Source organism: Lingula anatina, chromosome 1 (genome assembly GCF_051362555.1).
Source record: "Lingula anatina isolate TDL-2025a chromosome 1, LinAna3.0, whole genome shotgun sequence".
Taxonomy (NCBI): domain Eukaryota; kingdom Metazoa; phylum Brachiopoda; class Lingulata; order Lingulida; family Lingulidae; genus Lingula; species Lingula anatina.
In genome coordinates this window covers 67027927-67047791 of record NC_141767.1, presented here as the reverse complement: position 1 = coordinate 67047791, position 19865 = coordinate 67027927, and the positions used below count along the sequence as shown (strand labels likewise).

The following is a 19865-nucleotide window of genomic DNA, read 5'->3' as shown; positions in this document are numbered from 1 at the left end:
TGCCAGCTGTGGGTTAATGATTTTTTAGTGTTTAGTGCAAAAAGAAAGTAAAATCTTTGAGAAATAATAGTCTTTTTTGATAAAAATGAGCATCAAATGACTTTTTATCATATTAATTCTTTAAAATTACTTTATACTATTCCAGTGTCCTTGACCTATATATTCGGCTTGAACATATTATCTGCACCCCTGCAACACGTTAGAAATGGCGGTTGACAACATGATATTAGAAGCTTTTAGAGACTACAAAGATATATTTGCAATTTTTGGTGCTGTTTCTGCATCGTTTTTTGCTTTGAAGCTCACTCTTTCAATTCTTCACGGTTTTAAAGTATATGCCCTCGGAAGAATGGGCCTTGCCACAAAAGTAAAGGCAACCGGTAAATGGGCAGGTGAGTCAAGTCAAAGGTCTTACTGGGAGTGAATCAATGGAAGTCGTTGTCATGCCCAAAAATGGCCCTGTCAGTTGGGGAATGTCAGAGTTACTTGATTTTAGTATTCAATCGCTATATTTTTTTTTCTTATTTTACTATGTTGTAAGGACCACATGCTTTTTTTAATATTGTTAATATGTTATTTATATTGTTGATATTATCAATAAATTGCCAGATTTTCGGTTTGCTTACACTGCCCCAACTCAGACCCTATCCCCACCCACCTACAAGATGTTTACCACCACAGGAATCAGCACTTGCATATTATAGGGCTTCAGGTTATATATAGTTGACATCACATTTCTTTATTAAATGTTAGTGTATCAGTAGTGCCAGACGCAGGGTAGAACCAGCCGGATAGCTCAGGCGGTAGAGCACTCGCCCTGTAAGTGAGAGGTCCCAGGTTTGATCCCTGGTCTGGCAGGTGATTTTTCTGCACTCTCCCAAAAAAGCACTACATTACAAAACAACCGGAGGCTCTGCAAGTCTTGAATAATGACCATTTCATACTGTAAACTTTGAAACTGTCCTTTTTATAATTTCCAGTTGTTACTGGAGCCACTGATGGTATTGGCAAGGCTTATGCACTACAGGTATGTAACAAAGTGTTTTTCATTGTTTTATTACTTACTTTTTAAATGTGATAAATATTATAAGTGTGATATTATTTGGGAAAGTAAGGCTTCGTTCACATGCAATGTCTATTTTCTAATTTCTATTTTCTGTTTGCGCTATCTTATGATCACGGTCTGTGCCCTGAATATCCCGCCGCGTAATTACTGGCAGCGCGAGCCAGTTACTTATAGTAACTTATAGTTACTGGCTCGCGCTGCCAGTAATTACGCCGCGGGATATTCAGGCCACAGACCGTGATCATAAGACATACCGCAAATAGAAAATAGAATTTAGAAAATAGACATTGCATGTGAACGAAGCCTAACTTTTCATAGACTGTATATCATATTTTACATAAAACATTTTGTTTTTAAAATTTATTTTATTTTTGTTTATTTTTTTGCATCATGCAATCTCTGTCAGCTGGCTAAACAAGGCCTCAATATAGTTCTTATCAGCCGTTCTCCTCAAAAGTTGACAGATGTTGCCTTGGAGATTGGTAAGTCCAATTAAGTTTCAATTTATGAAGAAAGAATTACTGAATAAAACTGTTGGATTTTATGTTTAAATTAATGTATGATAATTCCATACTATTTAATTACTACAACAAACAATTTTTTTACTCAGCTTTGTATCAATTTATGTTTAGAGTCAAAACTGGCAGTAAAAACTCGCTCCATTCCTATTGACTTTGGTGGGGGTCCAGAGATATACACTAAGATCAAGCAGGAGTTAGCAGGCCTTGAAATCGGTGTCTTAGGTAGAAAATAGTTTAATACTTTTTATGAGAAGAGTGTACAATGTTAAGATGCTAAGATCAATGTTAAGATCAAAAACTTAATTTTAGCATATATATAACCATAAACTATCACTTTTAAAAAATAGGAATGAACTTTATTTTATGGATTTGTTAATGTGCCTTTTGAAAAAATGGTCACAAGAATTTGAAAAAATATTTTGTAATTGGCATTAAAATGTCTTTAAATGAAATATCATAGCAAATATATCAGCAATGTGTGTGCTGTGTTTATTGATGTACCATCTTGTGATAAACTTTCAGTAAACAATGTGGGCATCAGTTACCAATTTCCAGAGTATTTTACAGAGTTGGAGAATTTAGATGAGGTATGTTAGAGAGACCTGACAGCTTGTTAGAAAAACATTTATATTAACATTTGTTCTTTCAGTTTTCAAAAATTTTAATATATGCTAATGACTGGTGCTATCAATCCTTTTAACAACGTTTCCAAACTATATAAATACAAATGCTTATTGAATATCGCATCATATAAAGTTTAAAATGATCAAACATTCCCAGTTGAAGTAGATATGGAGATTTTACATTTTGAAAACATAACTTGGTTATATAACAAAAGCCTTGTATTAGTCGGAAGAAAACATGAGATCTTGTAAGGAGGACACAGTGCTGTTATTTAACTATGCTGGCACTGTAAGTCCAGTAATTTGATTGTTAACAATAACTCTACATTTACTGTCTCGCCATTTATCAGTTTTGACTGAAAAACGCTAAGTATTATAAAAGCATTTTAAATAGTTTCATTTGTTTTCTTTAGATGTGCCAAAAGATGATTAGCATTAATATCACATCTGTTGTTATGGTAAGTTGTCTGTGGATTATAAGAAAAAATAATAATAAATTTTCGATTTTTTGTGTTCAGTCACATTAATAGCAGCGACATTGGATATGTACATTTTCATTATTTTTGTTGTGTAAGATGGGATAATTTATTCCAGTGGATTTGAAATTGAATCTTATAATTGTGCTTTTTACTGTTATAATGAAATATGGAATTTGAAGATTTCTTTTTTAAATTCAAGATGTCAAGGATAATATTACCAGAGATGATTGAGCGCAGGAAGGGAGTGATTATAAATGTTGCATCCGCCTCTGGCATTTCACCTGTGCCTTTCCTTGGACTCTACTCTGCTACTAAAGTAAGACAGACCACTGTGTTCTTAATTTTTAATTAATAGTTTATTTCTGACTAACAGTATTGTCAAAAAAATATCATTGTTAAATTTTCGAAATCACTGTGTTTTTTATTACTGAATTCATATTTAAATTTAATTTTCCATTTTAGGCATTTGTCGACTTCTTTTCAAGGTCTCTGCAAGGAGAGTATGGTTCTAAGGGAATTATAATACAGGTAATACAGTGATTGCAAGATTTGGGAGCAGTGTTTCAAATGAACATTTATGGTTATAGTATTGATATACTGATGGTTCCCCACCTCCACACACGCCATTAAATGGATTAAATCACGACTCCCAAGGTTAAATTGCGAGACCCCTGCAAGGACTGCGAATGTGTAGGCGGGGAGACCATCAGTAGATTAGTTGGCTCTTTTTTCATGTAGGGTCCTCCATATTTGATCCATGGATCAGTAGATCCTCGGATCTTCTGTTCTGAATTGCCTCTTCAATACTGATTGTCTTTATTATTGTTCTTCCAGTCAGTGATGCCCTTCTTTGTGTCAACAAAAATGAGCAGATTGAGGCCCTCCTTTTCAGTACCTACTCCAAATGACTATGCCAAGAGTGCCCTCTGTACTTTGGGTTTGGAAGATAGGACATTTGGATGTATTTCCCATGCCCTGCAGGTACAGTTGCATTTTCAATTATCAGAATAATTGATGGTTAGATTATGTCTACATGTTAGCACAAAAAATTGAAATGGTAGAATTTGAAAGGGCTACATATAAGTCTGAGATTAAAGTTATACTCTAGTTTTAGGGTTTATAAATAATTTGATAGTTATTTTTGATAAAGAATATATTTTTTACTCTTTAGGGATGGGTTATTACACATTTACCAGAATGGCTTGTAACAATGGTTAGCAACAAGATCCATAAGAGTGTGAGAGCAAAAGCTCTGAAAAGAAAGGCACAGAAGAAGCAGTGATGAATGTTGTCATTTGTTTACAATTGTCAATATGAAATGCAGGACAATACTAAATAAAATTCCAATATTATGATCTTACTTCGCTGATTTAGGGGTAATGCATGTAGTTTTAATTTGGCCTACTGGAAAGCAAGATTTTTTTATGGATTCCAAATCTTTTCCAATGATTTGTTTATGATGAAATGACATTTGAATTATTACCTGTCAGGGATTAGTTATACATAATGTGTCCTATATTAGTCAGTAACTGTTGTTGCTAAAATAAAGTACTGTGACATTTTTTCTACTTAACAGTCACAGGCTTCTTAGAACAACCTTGTAAAATAATTGAAGTATGCTAATATCCAAAGACTGTCATTGTTTTTGTTTTTTCATTTATTATTTTGTAATAGTGGTTGCTGTGATATTATAGAACACATTTGTTTTTGATGAATCAACAAAGGAAAAACTTTGGTAGAGACACGTAACAGATTTTTTGTTACCATCTTAAGTTACTAGCAAAGAAACGTAGTTCATTTATCAAAATTTTGATGATGAATTTCACTGACAGACAGAAAAAGGTCAACAGATCTTGTATCATCTTTTAGAAAGAGAAGCTCAAAACATTAATATAAACTTTTTTTACAATTGTATTACTGATAATCAGAAAATTAAGTAAATGATTTTTCTGAAAATTATTTAATCATGTAAGTTTATTAAACTTAATAAAATTCTTTTTCTTCAAATTCAATTGAATAGTTGATAGAATAGAAGTGAACGTCCTGAAATACTAGTTTACAACAAGCAAACATTTTCTTCCAAATGTTGAATAATTTTAGCTTTTCAATTTCTTCACCAACTTTGAAAGCATACCATGGTGAAAGCTTGTAAGTTTTAAAGAGGAGTAGCTGTAAAGTATAGAAATGCATCTGAGGTCTCACGGCACAACATAGACTGAGGCTCTCAATCATTACGAGTTCGGTCAATGCTCAAATCTTGGAGGGGTGAAAGAATCCATCTACACTGGGGACCACAGGCATTCTCAGAATGAAGAAGGTGCAAAACCTGTCTCAGATCTGGAACAGTTATAGTGAGTAGTTCTCACTTTGCTGGTCACATATAGGCTGCATTCAGAACAGAGCACTAAATAGTCTGCAGGTCAAATATGGCCAACCCACTTAAATAGTTCCCCAGGGGGAATCTATTCAGAGTCTATTAGCAGATTAGACGGCAAGCTTTTTAGTGGGTCACCACATTTGACCCGTGAACTAGTTAGTCTCCTGACAGTGCGACTGAGAAAGTCCCAGATGGTGGGAAGAAAGTTTTCAATATTGCACACTTTCAAGATTGTGCAAAAATTGAAAAGTTTCACATGACAATACTACATGTACTAAGGTGAACTTCCATCAGAATTTTCTTTCATTCTTTATTTACACAAATAATTCTTTAAATATAAATATTTCACAAGTATTTCTATGAACATTTACATCTTAAAAGATGAAGTACAATTGTCACCTTTAATCTTATTGTAGCGCAACTAAAAATGAAGAAATAATGCCATCAAACAGCAGTTGTCTTTCTTTGAACAACCATTAAGTACATCGAAGAAGACAGCAAATATCAAATGTTGAAATGACAGATTATCAAATAGTTTATAAAGCAATTTCGCTTCACACAGATTGTCTCTTATGGTTCATGCTATTGCCATTTTGTTTGAAAAAGTATACCGACAACTATTACTTTCTAAAATCTTATCTTGTTGTCCCCTTATATTATGAATTAAAATTGCTTTTAAATAGCAGCAAGACACTCGATGAGTATTACACATTTCATATTTAATATTTCTTCCATCTTTCATTTAACAATATAAATTAAATTGATCTGTTAGTATTTAATACTAGACATTACTGGGGTTTTAATTTTAAGATTCTTTGTATTGTTTCTTATTGTTCTATGAAATAACTCCATACAACATGCAATACAGGACTCCCAAGATCTCCCAATAAACATTGAATATCGATGTCATCAATAAACATCAAAACTGTCACAAGTTTTCAGGTCACAACTCTTAAACAGCAAAATTGGAGTAATATAAAGCAATATGTATGAATGTTATAAATAACAGCACCTCTGGAAATATGGACTGGTGTATGACACTTAACATTTCCTCATTATAAACTCTGTTTTGCAAAGTATTTTTCTGATTTTTTTTCTGTTGTTGAAAACTGTCAATACCATTAGTCCTGCTTTGACTGTTGGGCCAAATCTTCATCACTAAAAGAGCTTAGTGATTCACTATGTTTTAATTTTTTCATCTTGATACGCCGATGAGCTTGTTGTCGCAGTGCATTGTTCAGGCGCATGGAGAACCACATCCACAAGGACTCTGGGATGTAACTGCAGAACCAAGACTACAAAAACACAAAATGAGACGCTATAAAAGATGGCATACACTTTATGGAATCTACTTTCAGATACTGAAGTTGAGCATGTTAGCAATTTTTTTAACAGACCTCTTTGACCTTAACTTTTGAGTTCCATAAGAGGCCTGTGTTCCAAAATTTGTGGCCCTATCTCAACTCCTCAAGTTACAGTGTTAAAAAAGTTTCACATGGCCTCTTTATTCTTTTTTTTTTTAAGTGACCCAAGGTCAATATTCATGAACTCCTTGAAAAACACCTTTCAGACTTTGGTGGTTGTATCATTACACTTTCTCAAGATATGTATTGCCTTCCAAGATTATGACAAGTAATTCTCAGCATGACTGACTAACCCCCAAACAAGTTTTGCAATCTAGACTAGGTATTTGCTGCAAAATGCATACAGGAAGATTAGCATAGGAAAGGTGATCAACATTGAACTCACCAATATTGAATGTGGCCAGTACCCTGTTGTTCTGGATGAAAACCCTATGGTAGCCACAGCATTTCTGGCATACACTTGTGCACTAGGAATAAGGGTGCTTGGATCAGATAATGTTTCACTATACTGCGTCATCCGAGTGGCAACATACCAAGGCATGAGACACTGGACTATGATCCCCCTATCTTTGTATTCCACCTGCAATGCTCTGCTGAAGCAGTCAAGGTATGCCTGAAATAAGATCAAATGATTTCAGATATGTACATATTACACTATAGGTAACCAGATTAAAATTCAAAGAGAAGAACTTTATAACACTGGTGTTATTTAGTTTTGTTTTTTCTTTTTGGTTACAATAATTAACTAGACAAACAATCAGAATGATGTCTAATGACTCTCAATACCATTTGTTTATTTCCCACCAGTTAAATAATTCCAATACTTAACAAAACCAATAAGAAAATGTATGCTATCAATGTTCTTCATGTTCTCAGTACCTAGACACAGTTACCTTTGTGGCAGAATAAACAGTCATTTGTGGAGTGGGGAGAAAGCATGCACTGGAGGACATGTTCACAACAACACCTCTTCCCCTAAAATAAGAACTTTGTATAGAAACTTATGGATTTCTTGTAAGCCAAAAGTAATATTGTGAAAGTCAAGTTGGAACATCAATGCACCAGGAATATTCAATAGTACCAATGTTCCAGTCAAAATAATTATACATTTTATTTTTCAAATAAGTGCAAAATAAGGTGACACTCACCTGGCAACCATCTGAGGAAGAACCAAGTGAGTCATCTGGAAATCAAAAATTAGGTACCAAGTCAGATAAGTGAATAATTCTGTAGGACAGATTTAACCAAAATAAAAGAAATGCCTAAACTTTTAGGTCTAATCCAAAAAATTCTTACAAATATTTTGACCCATTCTATGTCAGTTAGCTCAGATGAAACACAACATGCCCCCCTGTAACTCAAAATGTATATTATGATAGAAGGCCATGCAAAGATGTGCATGAATAAGATGGCTTTTTCCTTTACCTCATGTTCAAGCAATTTATTTATCAAGTTTTATATTGTTTTATTTTTCTACAAAATTTACAGCAAATGTAAGTTACCATTGTTGCAGCAGCTACATTTACATTCACTAATTGCCAAAGTCTCTGAAAATTGGAGAACAAAATGAGTTAGCTGATCTATCAACCACCCTCTCCAGGGAACCCTCAACACAAACTTGTAAATAATGCACGTATATAGCAGATCACGCAGCATTACATGGTGTGTCTTCACTAGATCATATCTTTTTTATTTGATAGTACTTTCCATTCAAAATATTCATCATATATTCCGATAATCCCATAACAGATGGAATTAACTTCACAGTTAATGAATGAACCTCTTTTAACCATTTTCTATTATAGAATTAATACCCACTAATATCGCTGAATTTTAGTGTGTAAATCTAAAATAAAATATATATATATTCACATACCTCTGGCTGGACATCTAAGAAAAACTGGGGATAATCATACATAACACCTACATTATTAACTGAAAGCCAAAAGAAATACCATTTCTAAATCAAAGTTTCAATAAAAATGTTGAAACTGCTTTAATTCAGAATCCATGTACATGTCCTCAGTGATACTGTAATCAATGCCAATTTCAAACTTCCATAGGTGAGATTGCAACTGTACTTTGACCAAAGATAATTTGTAATCCACTTGGATTTAGTCTTCTTTGTTGAACAAATAGTCGTGCTTCCTTGTAATTCCAAATAACATTTTATCATGTCATTTTGTATATTTGTTTCCTTATGAAATCTGCTCTGGTTTTTAAACATACCTAAAATTCCTACTTCTTTGTCTTGAATCTTAGACTGAATACCAGGATATGCATCATCTGCTTCATTAAAATCCACTGGGACAATGCAGGTCTGCACTCCAAAGCTCTCCTCTGAAAACACCAAGATACAAATCAATATGCAGTCTTAAAATAGGCACGTCTCTCACTCTATGTATATGTACAACTACCAGCATTATTTATGACAAAAATCTGACATCGAAACTGAGATCATGATATTTCAACCTTATCACAAGGCTTTCTTCAGGTGAACTTATTTTGAGTTGTCACTGGTGTCATGTTCAACTGAAGAATACCTTGTGATAAAGTCAGAACATCGTGACTTCCCTTTCAGTGTAAGATGTAGTATTAGAATTATTTTCTTTTTTTTTCATTATCTTAGTATAATATAACTGGATAAATCAAAACTTTTACTTTGATATTTTTACGGCAGCATGTCTCATTCCTTCTACCTAAAGGTATGTTTCTAAAAAGAAACTTGAAATGCTTACCAATATCTTTCGCAACCTCCTGAAGTTTTTTCAGACCTCTGCTTACAAGTATGATATTAAGTCCACCACTGGCCAATTCATATGCATATGCCTTTCCTATGCCATGTGTGCAACCAGTTACAACTGAAATAAATTGCATTTTATATTGAAGGTACTAAACAGGTACTTACTTCAATATTTGTTCTACATCACTCCTATAATGTTTTTTAATTCACTGTTGTACTGGAGTCTAAATGCAATAGATGTGCAAAATGGTAAGCTCTCAGGAAAGGGAGTGCACTTAATTCCATTTTGGAGACAGAAAACTTGAGCAATTAACTGGTCCCTAATTATGTATGGTATCCAACTAAAAAGGAAATGGCATTTTTTTTTTTTTTTTTTTTTTTTTTTTTTTTTTTTGACAAAAGCTGCCCATTCATTTGTAGATTACAGTATAATTTTAAGTACATGCAGTTTGCAATCATCGCGGATTGGTCTCTGATTCTTGTATGTCAATGAATCTCTCATACCTTGACATGTACTGTACATGTACATGTACATGTATTTACAAGTACTAGTACCATGCTCAGTGAACATAATATTTTACAAACCGGAAAAATCGTAGTATTATACATTTTAGTCAAATGAAAGGCGCCTATGTCCATTTTGTTTTTCCATTTCTTTTCAAAGACACCTATGGTGCAAATTACTAAGCCTGTGACAGTTACACAAACAGCACACGCACCAAATCATTACCTGCCCAATGTCCATAGCGAACTAGATCTCTGCGTCCAAATTTGGTGTAAAGAACGAATCGAATCGCGCTGACAACTTTGTAACTCAATCCAAGGGTCTTTCTTGCTGCATAAATTGCACCTATTAATGCCAATGCGTCTCTAAATGATGTGAGGACACTAATAATTTCTTTTGCTAAAAAGCTGAAGCTATCGACCACTGCAGCCATATTTTCTTTCCTCTGTCCGAAAGAGCTCAGACCCAAGATAAGACCATACCATGACAAGACAAAGCCAGCTAGCTCATCTAGCATCCCAGTTACCACAATGGTATTTCCCCCAAGTCTATCAAATGTTAGTTGAAATGTACCTATAAAATTTTTAAGTATATCAGATGCAATAAAAAATTGGTAACAGGTTACTAGCAGAACCTGTGGTCATAGAGTGACTAAGTCTATATTTTAATCGCATTTTAATCTCTTAAAAAATACATTATCTGTTATCTTTATCATCAACAAACCATTTTTACCTTCATTAAACAGGATTTATGAACTGGCAATTTTTATTAATAAATAGTCACTTTTCAACATGTAAATATATATATATATATTTTTAAAGACATCTTACCGTACTTTGGCAGAATGCACCTTTTTGTAATGTTGATAAGATTAAGGGGGGAATGTAGGTTTGAGATTTTCTCTTAAAATAAAGGTCTGGGCTTTTTTATTCCTGTCACATTCATTTAATGTATCTTCAAAATATCTAATAATGCTTGGAACACAGCTCCAACTTCATCGTGTGACGTAATATTGGGATTTTGGGGACAAAAACGCCATTTTTATACACCTGATTTTCTCAGGCACCTGGACAGCTATAAACTTGCTTTTGATGGCATTAGAACACTTGAACAAAGTACTACAGCATGGAGTCAGGGATTTTTCTTCAGACACTTATTGTTGATTGTATCTATAAAAACGTGAAATTACATCAAAATATTAGGGAATTTTCACTTTCAAAGTCTATAAATTAGAAAAGAGAGGATCAATCAAAACGCGTATTTCGAGCAAATCCAATGTGTCGGAAAAGATTCATCTCAGCGCTGATCACAATCAAGAGCGACTATCAAAACAGCTTACGCGGAACAATAGGCACTGCTTTGCCGATCGCTGTTTATGACAAAGGGGGTATGACGCATCCCTGTTCTATTGTTTCTCGAGTCGGGCTGATGCTGCTGAGGTCCGCCCACCGAGTTTACCCATGCCAACGGCCCTTGACAACGAAGGCGGGGCATAGACCAGGCCACCGGTGCCGATGTGTGCAGCATCAGAATCCTCAGAAAAAAACATATTTTTTGTTCAAAATGTGAAAATTTTATTCTGTTAAACGTTAGATACACATTTAATCAATAATTAGACATAAAAAACCAAAAATGACGATTTTTAGCTATATTTGGGTACATCCGTCCCTTAAAACAAGTAAAACATGATTGAACTCTTCCAGTCAGAGATCCACACTTTTCTAGAAACAAGCTACCATCATGTCCAAGATAGTATGCCAAGTAGCATGTTTTTTCAAGATAAGATGTACCTGCAGGGGCAGATCCAGTATAATGGAAGGGGGGCCGCGGATACAAAGCCAACCCTCCTCACCAACCCCTTTTTAGAGGGTGAATGGTGCCAGCTAGTCAAAATTCTAATTTCAAATTTCTAATTTCAAGAGGAGACCATTGGTGTGATGTTTCGCAGAAATCGAAGGTGGGTCAGGATACCCCTGACACCCCTCTAAATCAGGCACTGTACATGCAAACACAGTAAATGGTTCATGAGCTAACTTTATAAGCAATTGATCATGCTCAAAGTATAACAAAAAACAATCTTGAAATTATATTTTTTTTATTCTATTATAATACAGCTTTGATAATTGGCACTAATCAGTCTTATAAATTATCACAAATTATCTGGTTACAGTTTTCCCCATTTGAACATCAGAGTTTACTCTTCACCTCATCAGAGTCTTCATCTGAAAATAGATAAAACATGCTATTAAAACTGATTGTTCAAAATTATTGACATAATAAACATCTGGATTTGTACTTCTAAAGCAAAAGTGTGAATAAAAGTGTTGGTTAAAAACAAACAATTAAAATGATTTATAACGTACAAAGTTTTGCAGTCTAATTTTCCTCTTTTTTTTTTACAATGTCTTTCTTAGGCCACACTTTTTTATTTTTATGGATGACATCCTGCGCGTGCACCGATTTTCGTCCGTTCTCAAAAAAAAAAAAAAAAAAAAATCCCCCCTCCCCCCCCCATCGAAGTCGGTTGTCGCAAACGTCGTTATTCAATTTGCCAGAAAATGTGCTTTCTGCGCATGCGTATTACTGCCACGTGGAAATATGGCCGCTTTGCCATCAAATTCATCTCTAGGATTACTTTCAAATTACAGGACAATTAATTATATAAAGTCATAAAGAGGCCGTCGTTTTGGGTTGTTATGCCATTGATATTGGGCATGGAGATATCCACTTTTTTACAATTGTGCGAAAGGCTGGCGGCGGCCAGCAATTATCGCCCGCAAAATTTCAGTGATATTCTGTCCAAAGCAACACATACCAGGTTTTTTTGTAGCGAAAAAAAAGGGTCGACAGGGCGTCGAGGTATCTGGTGGGCTGTAGGTCGGTCAGGCCACCCGACAGTTTGGCTGCTTCATGTGAGTCGAAGTAGACCAAATGGCATCGACCGAAATGACCTTTTATAGAATTGGTAGTATTAAGCATATCTTTGCATCATTTTTTAACATTTCTGTGTAATGCTTTAATATTCTGAGAGTACAAATAAAGACATGCTGTTTGTTTGATATTTGTTTTATTGATTGTTATACCAACAAAATGCATGAAATAACCTTAAATAGATTGGGCAGTGATGCAGCACGTCTATTAAGCCCGTAGCCAGCAATTTCAAAAGGGAAGGGGGGTTCTTTTTTTTGAAAAAGTGGACCATTTTCCATAAAAACTTAATGTATCTAGATCAAATTTTACCCAGAGTGGACCTTTTCCCAGCAAAAGGGGTGGTTCTTTCTAACCCCCTGGCTACGGGCCCGTCTATTCATACCCATAGATGGTGTGACTGAAATGCGCAATACACGGCAATACAGCGCAACATAGCCAATTCAGTCACACCCTATTCATGACTTTTTTTACCTTTCTGCAAAGTATTCACAAAACTTTAATATTTTGAGAGCATGGATAAAGACATATTGTTAGTTTGATACGTGTTTCTGTGGTAAATTTGTGTTTCCAGCTGTGTACTGACAGCATTCCTTTACTTAAGAAACCTTTTTTTTTTTTGACTGTTTTTTTTTTCGCCCTCTCGCACCGATTTCGGGGTCCCCAAAGGATGTCATCCATAAAAATAAAAAAGTGTGGCTTTATCAACTATTTTTTGACTTAGCAAACAATTATTTTCTTTAAAACTGCCCAATTTCTGACACTATTTTTCTGTCTGTTACCTGTTTTTCTCAACAGCCAAAGGTTTTCAACTAATTTGTCTTTCACATGTAACTTTTCAAAGCAAGAAGGATCTGGAAAGAGAACAATTTCTATTTTTCACCTTGTACAATTCTTCACTTAAATGACTGCTATGATGTACATGTAGCTTAAAGGTACATGCGAACCGAGCATCGGTGGAGCGTGGATTCCCAGTAACACATGTACACCACTTCTACTAGATTCTGATATGACTCAAATAAATTCAACATGCCAAGGGATTAACTGAATAGATCACTCGATCAGCCATAAAAGACCTTTAGACTGCTCCTTTCTTTAAATTTTTGGTTGTAAATTTAACCTACTTTCATGACCTACTTTCCTGCCCCATTGACATACAGTTTAGAATGCCAGCAGAAAAAGCCGTCCAAACATCATTTTTGGGTAAAATTAAACAATGCCTTTTGGTAATTCTCTTAGTTATACTACTTGAAACTATATGCTGGCATTTGGTTGGTTTTTGTGACAAAAAATTGACTTTGTATGCATCTTTAAACTTAATGATGTTTCATTTAATTTCATATCTTCATGAATATTAAGGTCATCTGTGTAAACTACTATTTTTGTGCAGCTAGGAAATTGAAAGAATACAGCTATGTGCATAATCACTATTCTCAAAATGTGAATTCTAGTGACATAAATATAACATTACATGACATATCCGGTGGATCCACCATTTCTCTGATCCATGCATAGCAAATATATTCACACAAACAAACCATCATATTTGACGGTATATATTGTCTGTGACACTATTAATTCAACAATTCATACTGTCACTATTGTCTAACCTTTAGAACTGCTGTACTCTGATATCACTGGCCACAGCTCTGTAAAAGGAACACTCATGTTGACATGAGGATAGCTGGCTCCAGATTCTACATCTCTAGAATGAAATAAGTGAATGCATCTATGAGTGCATTCAGAACAAGTTGATCCATGGACTAAATATGGCTGATCCACATAAAAATGAAACCATTAAATCTCTGATGGTCTCCCACCTCCACACACCCCGTTGCTGCAGGAACCTAGAATTTAAAACTCTGAGCCAAGATTTAATCCGTCTAATGGTGCGCGTGGAGGTGGGGAGACCATCAGGGGATTAGGGCAGCTTGCTTTTTAGTGGGGTCAGCCATATTTAGTTGGTAGATCAGTTAGTCCACGTATCATTTGTTCTGAATGCACTCTATGTAGACATACAAGTTATAACTGAACTTTCAAATATGAATCTACTTAAAAACTTATCTAAATGAGATATTTTTAACCTGTAATAGCTTGCACAAATCAGATCTAAAACTTGGGGTTGACATTAAGGATTCAGAATTACATTTGTAAACTGGCAGTAATGGATGACATACATGCAGTGAAGTTTCAAAAACAAATTCCTCCCTAAAAAATGTTTGGTCTGGGCCAACACGGCATTCTGATTGATTTCAAACAAAACTCATACATTCTTTACAACTTTATGATGCAGACATTTTATCCCTCCTCCCTTCCATCATTTCATCTTTTAAAAAACAAGATCATCATTAAACCTGGTCCCTTAAACCTATTTGCTTTATATACTTTGCATTGCAAGTAACCATGCCAAGCAGCCTCCCAGATGAAGATACAACTGCTCCCCCACTTGCCCCGCCATGCACTGCACATGTTGTCTGAAAATGAGTGAAAATGAGTATTTCAGAGCAAAATTCATTATGATACCACACTGTACCTCATTTGGCAAAACTGCAATCTAGTTTCATGATGTAAAATTCAAATTTCTTAGACTTAGATTTAAGAAAATGGAGCTGTTGCTCTTATGTAGACTACCTGGATCATCACACATTGTTGATCATTGGAAGGGGAAAAGATCACTTTGGACACCATTCCCTTAGATAAAGAAGGTGTTAGCTCTTTATCCACTGCAATCAGACCATGGCCAATTACAAAAACCTCAGCTCCTGAATTTGAAGAAAACAATTATGAATGTGAACTCATATTTAAGAGAATATTGCCTGTATAAAACAAGTAGACATAAAAACATTTAAGCTAAAATGGATTTGTGCATATATTAATATAATATGTAAACGAACAAAATATTAAGCTGTTTAACCCTGACTCTTTTTACCTGTTTCTGCATGGTTCTCCATTCCAAAGTCTAAGTTCAGTCTTTGAGTCCTTTCATTATTATTGACCTTTCTATTAGGAATCAGTTTCAACACAGCTACATCATATACAGCACCCAATACATTCTTGTATAACACCTCGGCATTATGCCACAACTGTGAGTGGTCCAAATCTTGTCTCACCATCACTGAAATTATTGCAGATGAGATCATTGTGGACCCAGATCTTTCCATCTCTTATAAATTTTGAGAAAATGTTTGAAACAATATCTTTTTTTACTGTTTGGAATTTTGTCAGTTTTTTATTCAGTTGTTAATTTTTTTTTAATAGTACATACAATATGTTTGAATTTGGATTTTGTCTTACAGATGGCAGATATAAGAAAGATAACTTATCAAAACAATTTCAAATATGCTTTATATCAAATATTGTAAGTACATCCAGGTTTTGTGTTTTTCCCTGTACAATATATATGTCTTTCTTTATTAACAAAATACCTTTTCTAGCATGGTTCCCTTTTAAAACATGACTGCATGTAAGGACAATACCATTTGTAGCATCTACAATAATTCCTGAGCCCCAGCTACTGCCACATGTCACAAGGACCACTCTCCTGGACATAGCTAGAATGAATATAAGGACTATATATAATACAATATGACCTAGTTATTATCAAGATTCTTTTCATTACTACTCACATGATAAATTTTCTTTTAAACTAAGTATATGGATTTTCAATGGATTAGCATACTTGTCATCTAATTTGTATTCAGAAAGTGTTAATCACCTACCTTTTCACATGTATTGATTACTGTAACTCACCTTTAATGTTTTCCATCTTATCTTTGTTGGATGCTGTAAGGCTGAGATAAACTTCTTGTGGATTCCCAAGAACAAACTCCTGAAGAGAGTGAAACACTGCAGACAAACTACAAATTATAGCCATACCAATCCATTCATTGTTCTTCCAACACAGGGGAGAAACAACAATACCACAAAGCCTTCTGCAAGAAAAGAAAACACATGGAATAGTCACTTTTCTAGTTCTATAATAGCAAATTAAGTAAAGCATACACAAACATGTACACATAGATGGCTTGTGAAACTGGGCATAAACACATCAAAGGCAGGGACCTGAAGATGGCACACATACCAAAAGCTAAGGGGCTTTATACCAATTATATAGTCGATCTTAACTGCTGCACTTGACTTTCAATCTTATTTATTTATTTCTTAAAGAAGATCAACATGGTGATTATGATGTATATTCATAATACAACAATTAAATTACCTCTGCAAATCATTGCAAGTCTCAACATAAAATGCCCCTCCCTCTGATCCAGGTATACATCTAGCATCAGTCAGAACCAGGCTACCATCTCTACTGACATTTGACACAATTCCTTTGCTGAGCGAGTTCATAAAAACTTCTGGACTAAGACTACCAAATGGAGTGCCACATATATAAGATGTTTCACCAATAGTAATCTGAGGCTGATCTGGGAACATGTCCACTTCAAGGTCACCCAGTTTTGACAAATCATGTCTAAGTTTCAGCACCACAAAGCAGGACAAAAGGATCTTTGATATAAGCTCTACTGCTTTGTCAGATGTCTCTTCAGATAGCTTCCAGCCATCCGATTCTGGCAAAAGTGCAAGTACCGTGTTGGCAAAGCATTTACACTTAAAAATACTAATAATGTCAGCAGGATATGAGTTGATGTTTGTCTCATAATTATCCTGTTGAGAACAGTTCACAACTGAAGTGTAGAAGTTTGGGTGGGCACCATGACGTCGATGTTGAATGTCAGATTTTCTGACTTTTGTTTTAGATTTTAGCAATATAGAAATGTTACAAACTCCTGGTACATCTTTCTGGTACAAGCAACCACTGCGGTGTAATTTAACTGATGTTCCTCTTGACATAAAGGATGTTAAGATTGATGCATGTGTCAGGACGATCCCCTTCTTTTGATCCAAAACCACACCACTACAGCTTGCTTCTTCCAGCTTCTCCCGTTTGCCAGTTTTCCTTGCAATCACAACACATGTTTCTTCATACATCCTAGAATTGAAAGCCTCTATTATTTTAATAGTATTAAAAAAGCATCAAAATAATACAATCATTCTCTATCGTTGATATTGAACAAAAGTGACAGCCATGTACCACAACTGCATCCAAGATAGATTAACCCACATTTAATGTTAAATTAAGAATTTCAAATGGGGGACACCCAGCACAGGATTCAAACTACTGTGCATGCGCGAAATTGCGCTGTTTGAAATAAACAAATGGTGAAATTGACAAAGCCTGCCAGTGTTTACTGTCTGATGGATTTTACTTAATTTGCTTTCTGGTGTCATTTTGAGAAATTATTATAGAAATGTTCTGTTGATAGTACTGTATATGTACTAAAAAGTAAATCCATCGGACTTTCCTTAGAATAACATTTATCTTGCCTTTATTGTTAGGGGATTCGCTTTGTACTTAGAGTTATATGTGGCCCCACATGGGATTTTTCCACCCCTCCCCCACTCTTGATAAGGAAAATAATCCTTGAGCGCTAGTGTGAATGTTATTGCAAAATGCATTCGAAAACGTAAAACGGTTATATTTAGGTAATTCATAACAGAAAACCCATGTTGACCAGCAAAATTAACTAACATGACATATTTAACTGTCACTGCGGCGACATGACAAACAGAACTTATTTTTCAAACTGGACTGGCACTAATCTGCAGGTGATGATTTTAACCTGTAAAAATTGAAATTTTGTTATGAAAATAATCGTAGACCACGCTAGGTATATCACAATCCGCTAGGTAGTAACTATCCAGGGGCAGTGAAGTGCAAAACCGAGACCTACATGTACCTGCTAACAGCTCACCTATGACATCCCTTTTTTTTAAATATCTCTTTTAACTCCATGTAAATAAACAAATACAAGCCATTTACTAAATAAGCTGTAAATCAAAGAGTAAATTCCGGTCACATGATTTTCCGTGTTGCAGTCTTAGAGAACTTTGATTTGAGGGGGGCGTCTCGATAGTCCGAAGGTTCATTGGTCCGAAGGTTCATTGGTCTGAAAAGTGGTAACATTTTCATCGATTTTTTAATCAAGGGTTCATTGGTCCGAAGGTTCTATAGTGAATATTCGGACCAATGAACCTTCGGACTATTGAACCTTCGGACTATTGCTACGGCCCCGATTTGAGGATGTTTTTAAGTTTTGCCTCGACAAAATGTTAAAAATTTCAGATAAGTACTGCATGGAAGTTTTTGTAATTTATTCTGTGTAAAGTTCATGAAATTTGCAATATTATGCCGAAAAATCATGAAAATTGAACCATGCGAAGTATAGTTTATTTGATGCGCAATGATCTGCACGGAAGCCATCCCAGCCATGTGCTTGTGCAGTCTCCAATTTTCGGGTTTGTTTTCGGGTCATTAGATTAACATAGAGCCCTAATTGCCCTAATTGGTCACAAGCAATTTGAGCTGCAGCTACAGCTGAGTGATTACTGCTGGTTAGTGGTCACGGGTCTCTAGCTGAAAAGTGTGGACACTTTTGGTGAAATTTTGCAGTTAAAATACTTCAATATCTTTGTTGCTTGTAGGAATATTTTAAAAATTCCAAAAGAATTCATCTGTTTTTTGCATTACCTTTCAGAAGATATAAGTATTTTAATTTTCTGATCAATTTGAAAAATTTTCTGATATACCTAACCACGCTCAATCGAAATACTTTTGGTTATAATTGTGATCTTCAGAAATAATGAATATAATCAAACTTCATTAAAAAATATATATATAAAAAACGTGGTCGTACTATTTATTAGATAAATTGTTTTTTTTTTTTTTTTGTAGAATTTGGAGGTTAAAAACGCCAGATTGTCTGTTTCTCATATCGAGTCACGATGTTTTGTTCGTGTGCTGGAGCGACGCCCCTTGTCTTGAGCGCTTGGGAAAACTTAGTTTTATCAGCGCAATTACCTGTTCGAAAGCTCAAAGGCGAAACTTTTTCATAAATCAATGAACAAAACATCTTTAACGAAGCTAAACACTCAGAAGGAGAATCTACCTATATTCATAGATACTTGACAGCGTTACATTCTCGTTTTCCAACACCTCTGTAATTGAAATTCCCGGCACTTCCTTGTTGAGCTCGTCATCGATTTTAGTGCTACAAAAAAGTTTTTATTTTCATCGACCCAAAAAGAATATTATCAGCTTATTTTGAGCCTAAAAAAGAAATAAACTACAAGTTTGTTCTTATAAAAAAATCTACACATTTCTAACCACGACAGATATGGCCAAATGTCTATTTTTA

At 34.8% G+C, this 19865-nt stretch overlaps 3 protein-coding genes across 4 annotated transcripts; 1 reads left to right on the top strand and 2 right to left on the bottom strand.

Moving 5' to 3' along the window:
* Nucleotides 1–160: 160 nt before the first annotated feature.
* LOC106169616 (very-long-chain 3-oxoacyl-CoA reductase) lies at nt 161–4701 on the top strand. The gene is made up of 10 exons (XM_013549136.2): nt 161–392; nt 981–1027; nt 1473–1548; nt 1699–1809; nt 2110–2174; nt 2624–2668; nt 2889–3005; nt 3152–3217; nt 3524–3670; nt 3861–4701. Exons 1-10 carry the CDS (start codon nt 206–208, stop codon nt 3969–3971), a joined length of 972 nt encoding a protein of 323 aa, XP_013404590.2. The 5' UTR covers nt 161–205; the 3' UTR covers nt 3972–4701.
* Nucleotides 4702–5346: 645 nt separating this feature from the next.
* LOC106169608 (inactive hydroxysteroid dehydrogenase-like protein 1) lies at nt 5347–10143 on the bottom strand. Its single transcript, XM_013549121.2, has 9 exons — nt 9904–10143; nt 9169–9291; nt 8660–8770; nt 8307–8365; nt 7933–7977; nt 7579–7613; nt 7324–7405; nt 6816–7043; nt 5347–6361 (listed from the first exon to the last, which is right to left on the bottom strand). Exons 1-9 carry the CDS (start codon nt 10109–10111, stop codon nt 6188–6190), a joined length of 1065 nt encoding a protein of 354 aa, XP_013404575.1. The 5' UTR covers nt 10112–10143; the 3' UTR covers nt 5347–6187.
* A 1613-nt stretch (nt 10144–11756) lies between these two features.
* On the bottom strand, nt 11757–19851 carry LOC106169424 (peroxisomal leader peptide-processing protease). Of its 2 annotated transcripts, none has more exons than XM_087001473.1 (10): nt 19529–19851; nt 16826–17599; nt 16357–16538; nt 16032–16157; nt 15536–15721; nt 15238–15368; nt 14992–15080; nt 14217–14311; nt 13389–13460; nt 11757–11900 (listed from the first exon to the last, which is right to left on the bottom strand). In XM_087001473.1, the coding sequence occupies exons 2-10, from the start codon at nt 17596–17598 to the stop codon at nt 11866–11868; spliced, it is 1689 nt and encodes a 562-aa protein (XP_086857599.1). In that variant the 5' UTR covers nt 17599; nt 19529–19851; the 3' UTR covers nt 11757–11865. The 2 variants fall into 2 exon arrangements, with proteins under 2 accessions (XP_086857599.1, XP_013404339.1); XM_013548885.3 differs by having other exon boundaries at nt 19617–19848.
* Between the last annotated feature and the right edge of the window lie 14 nt (nt 19852–19865).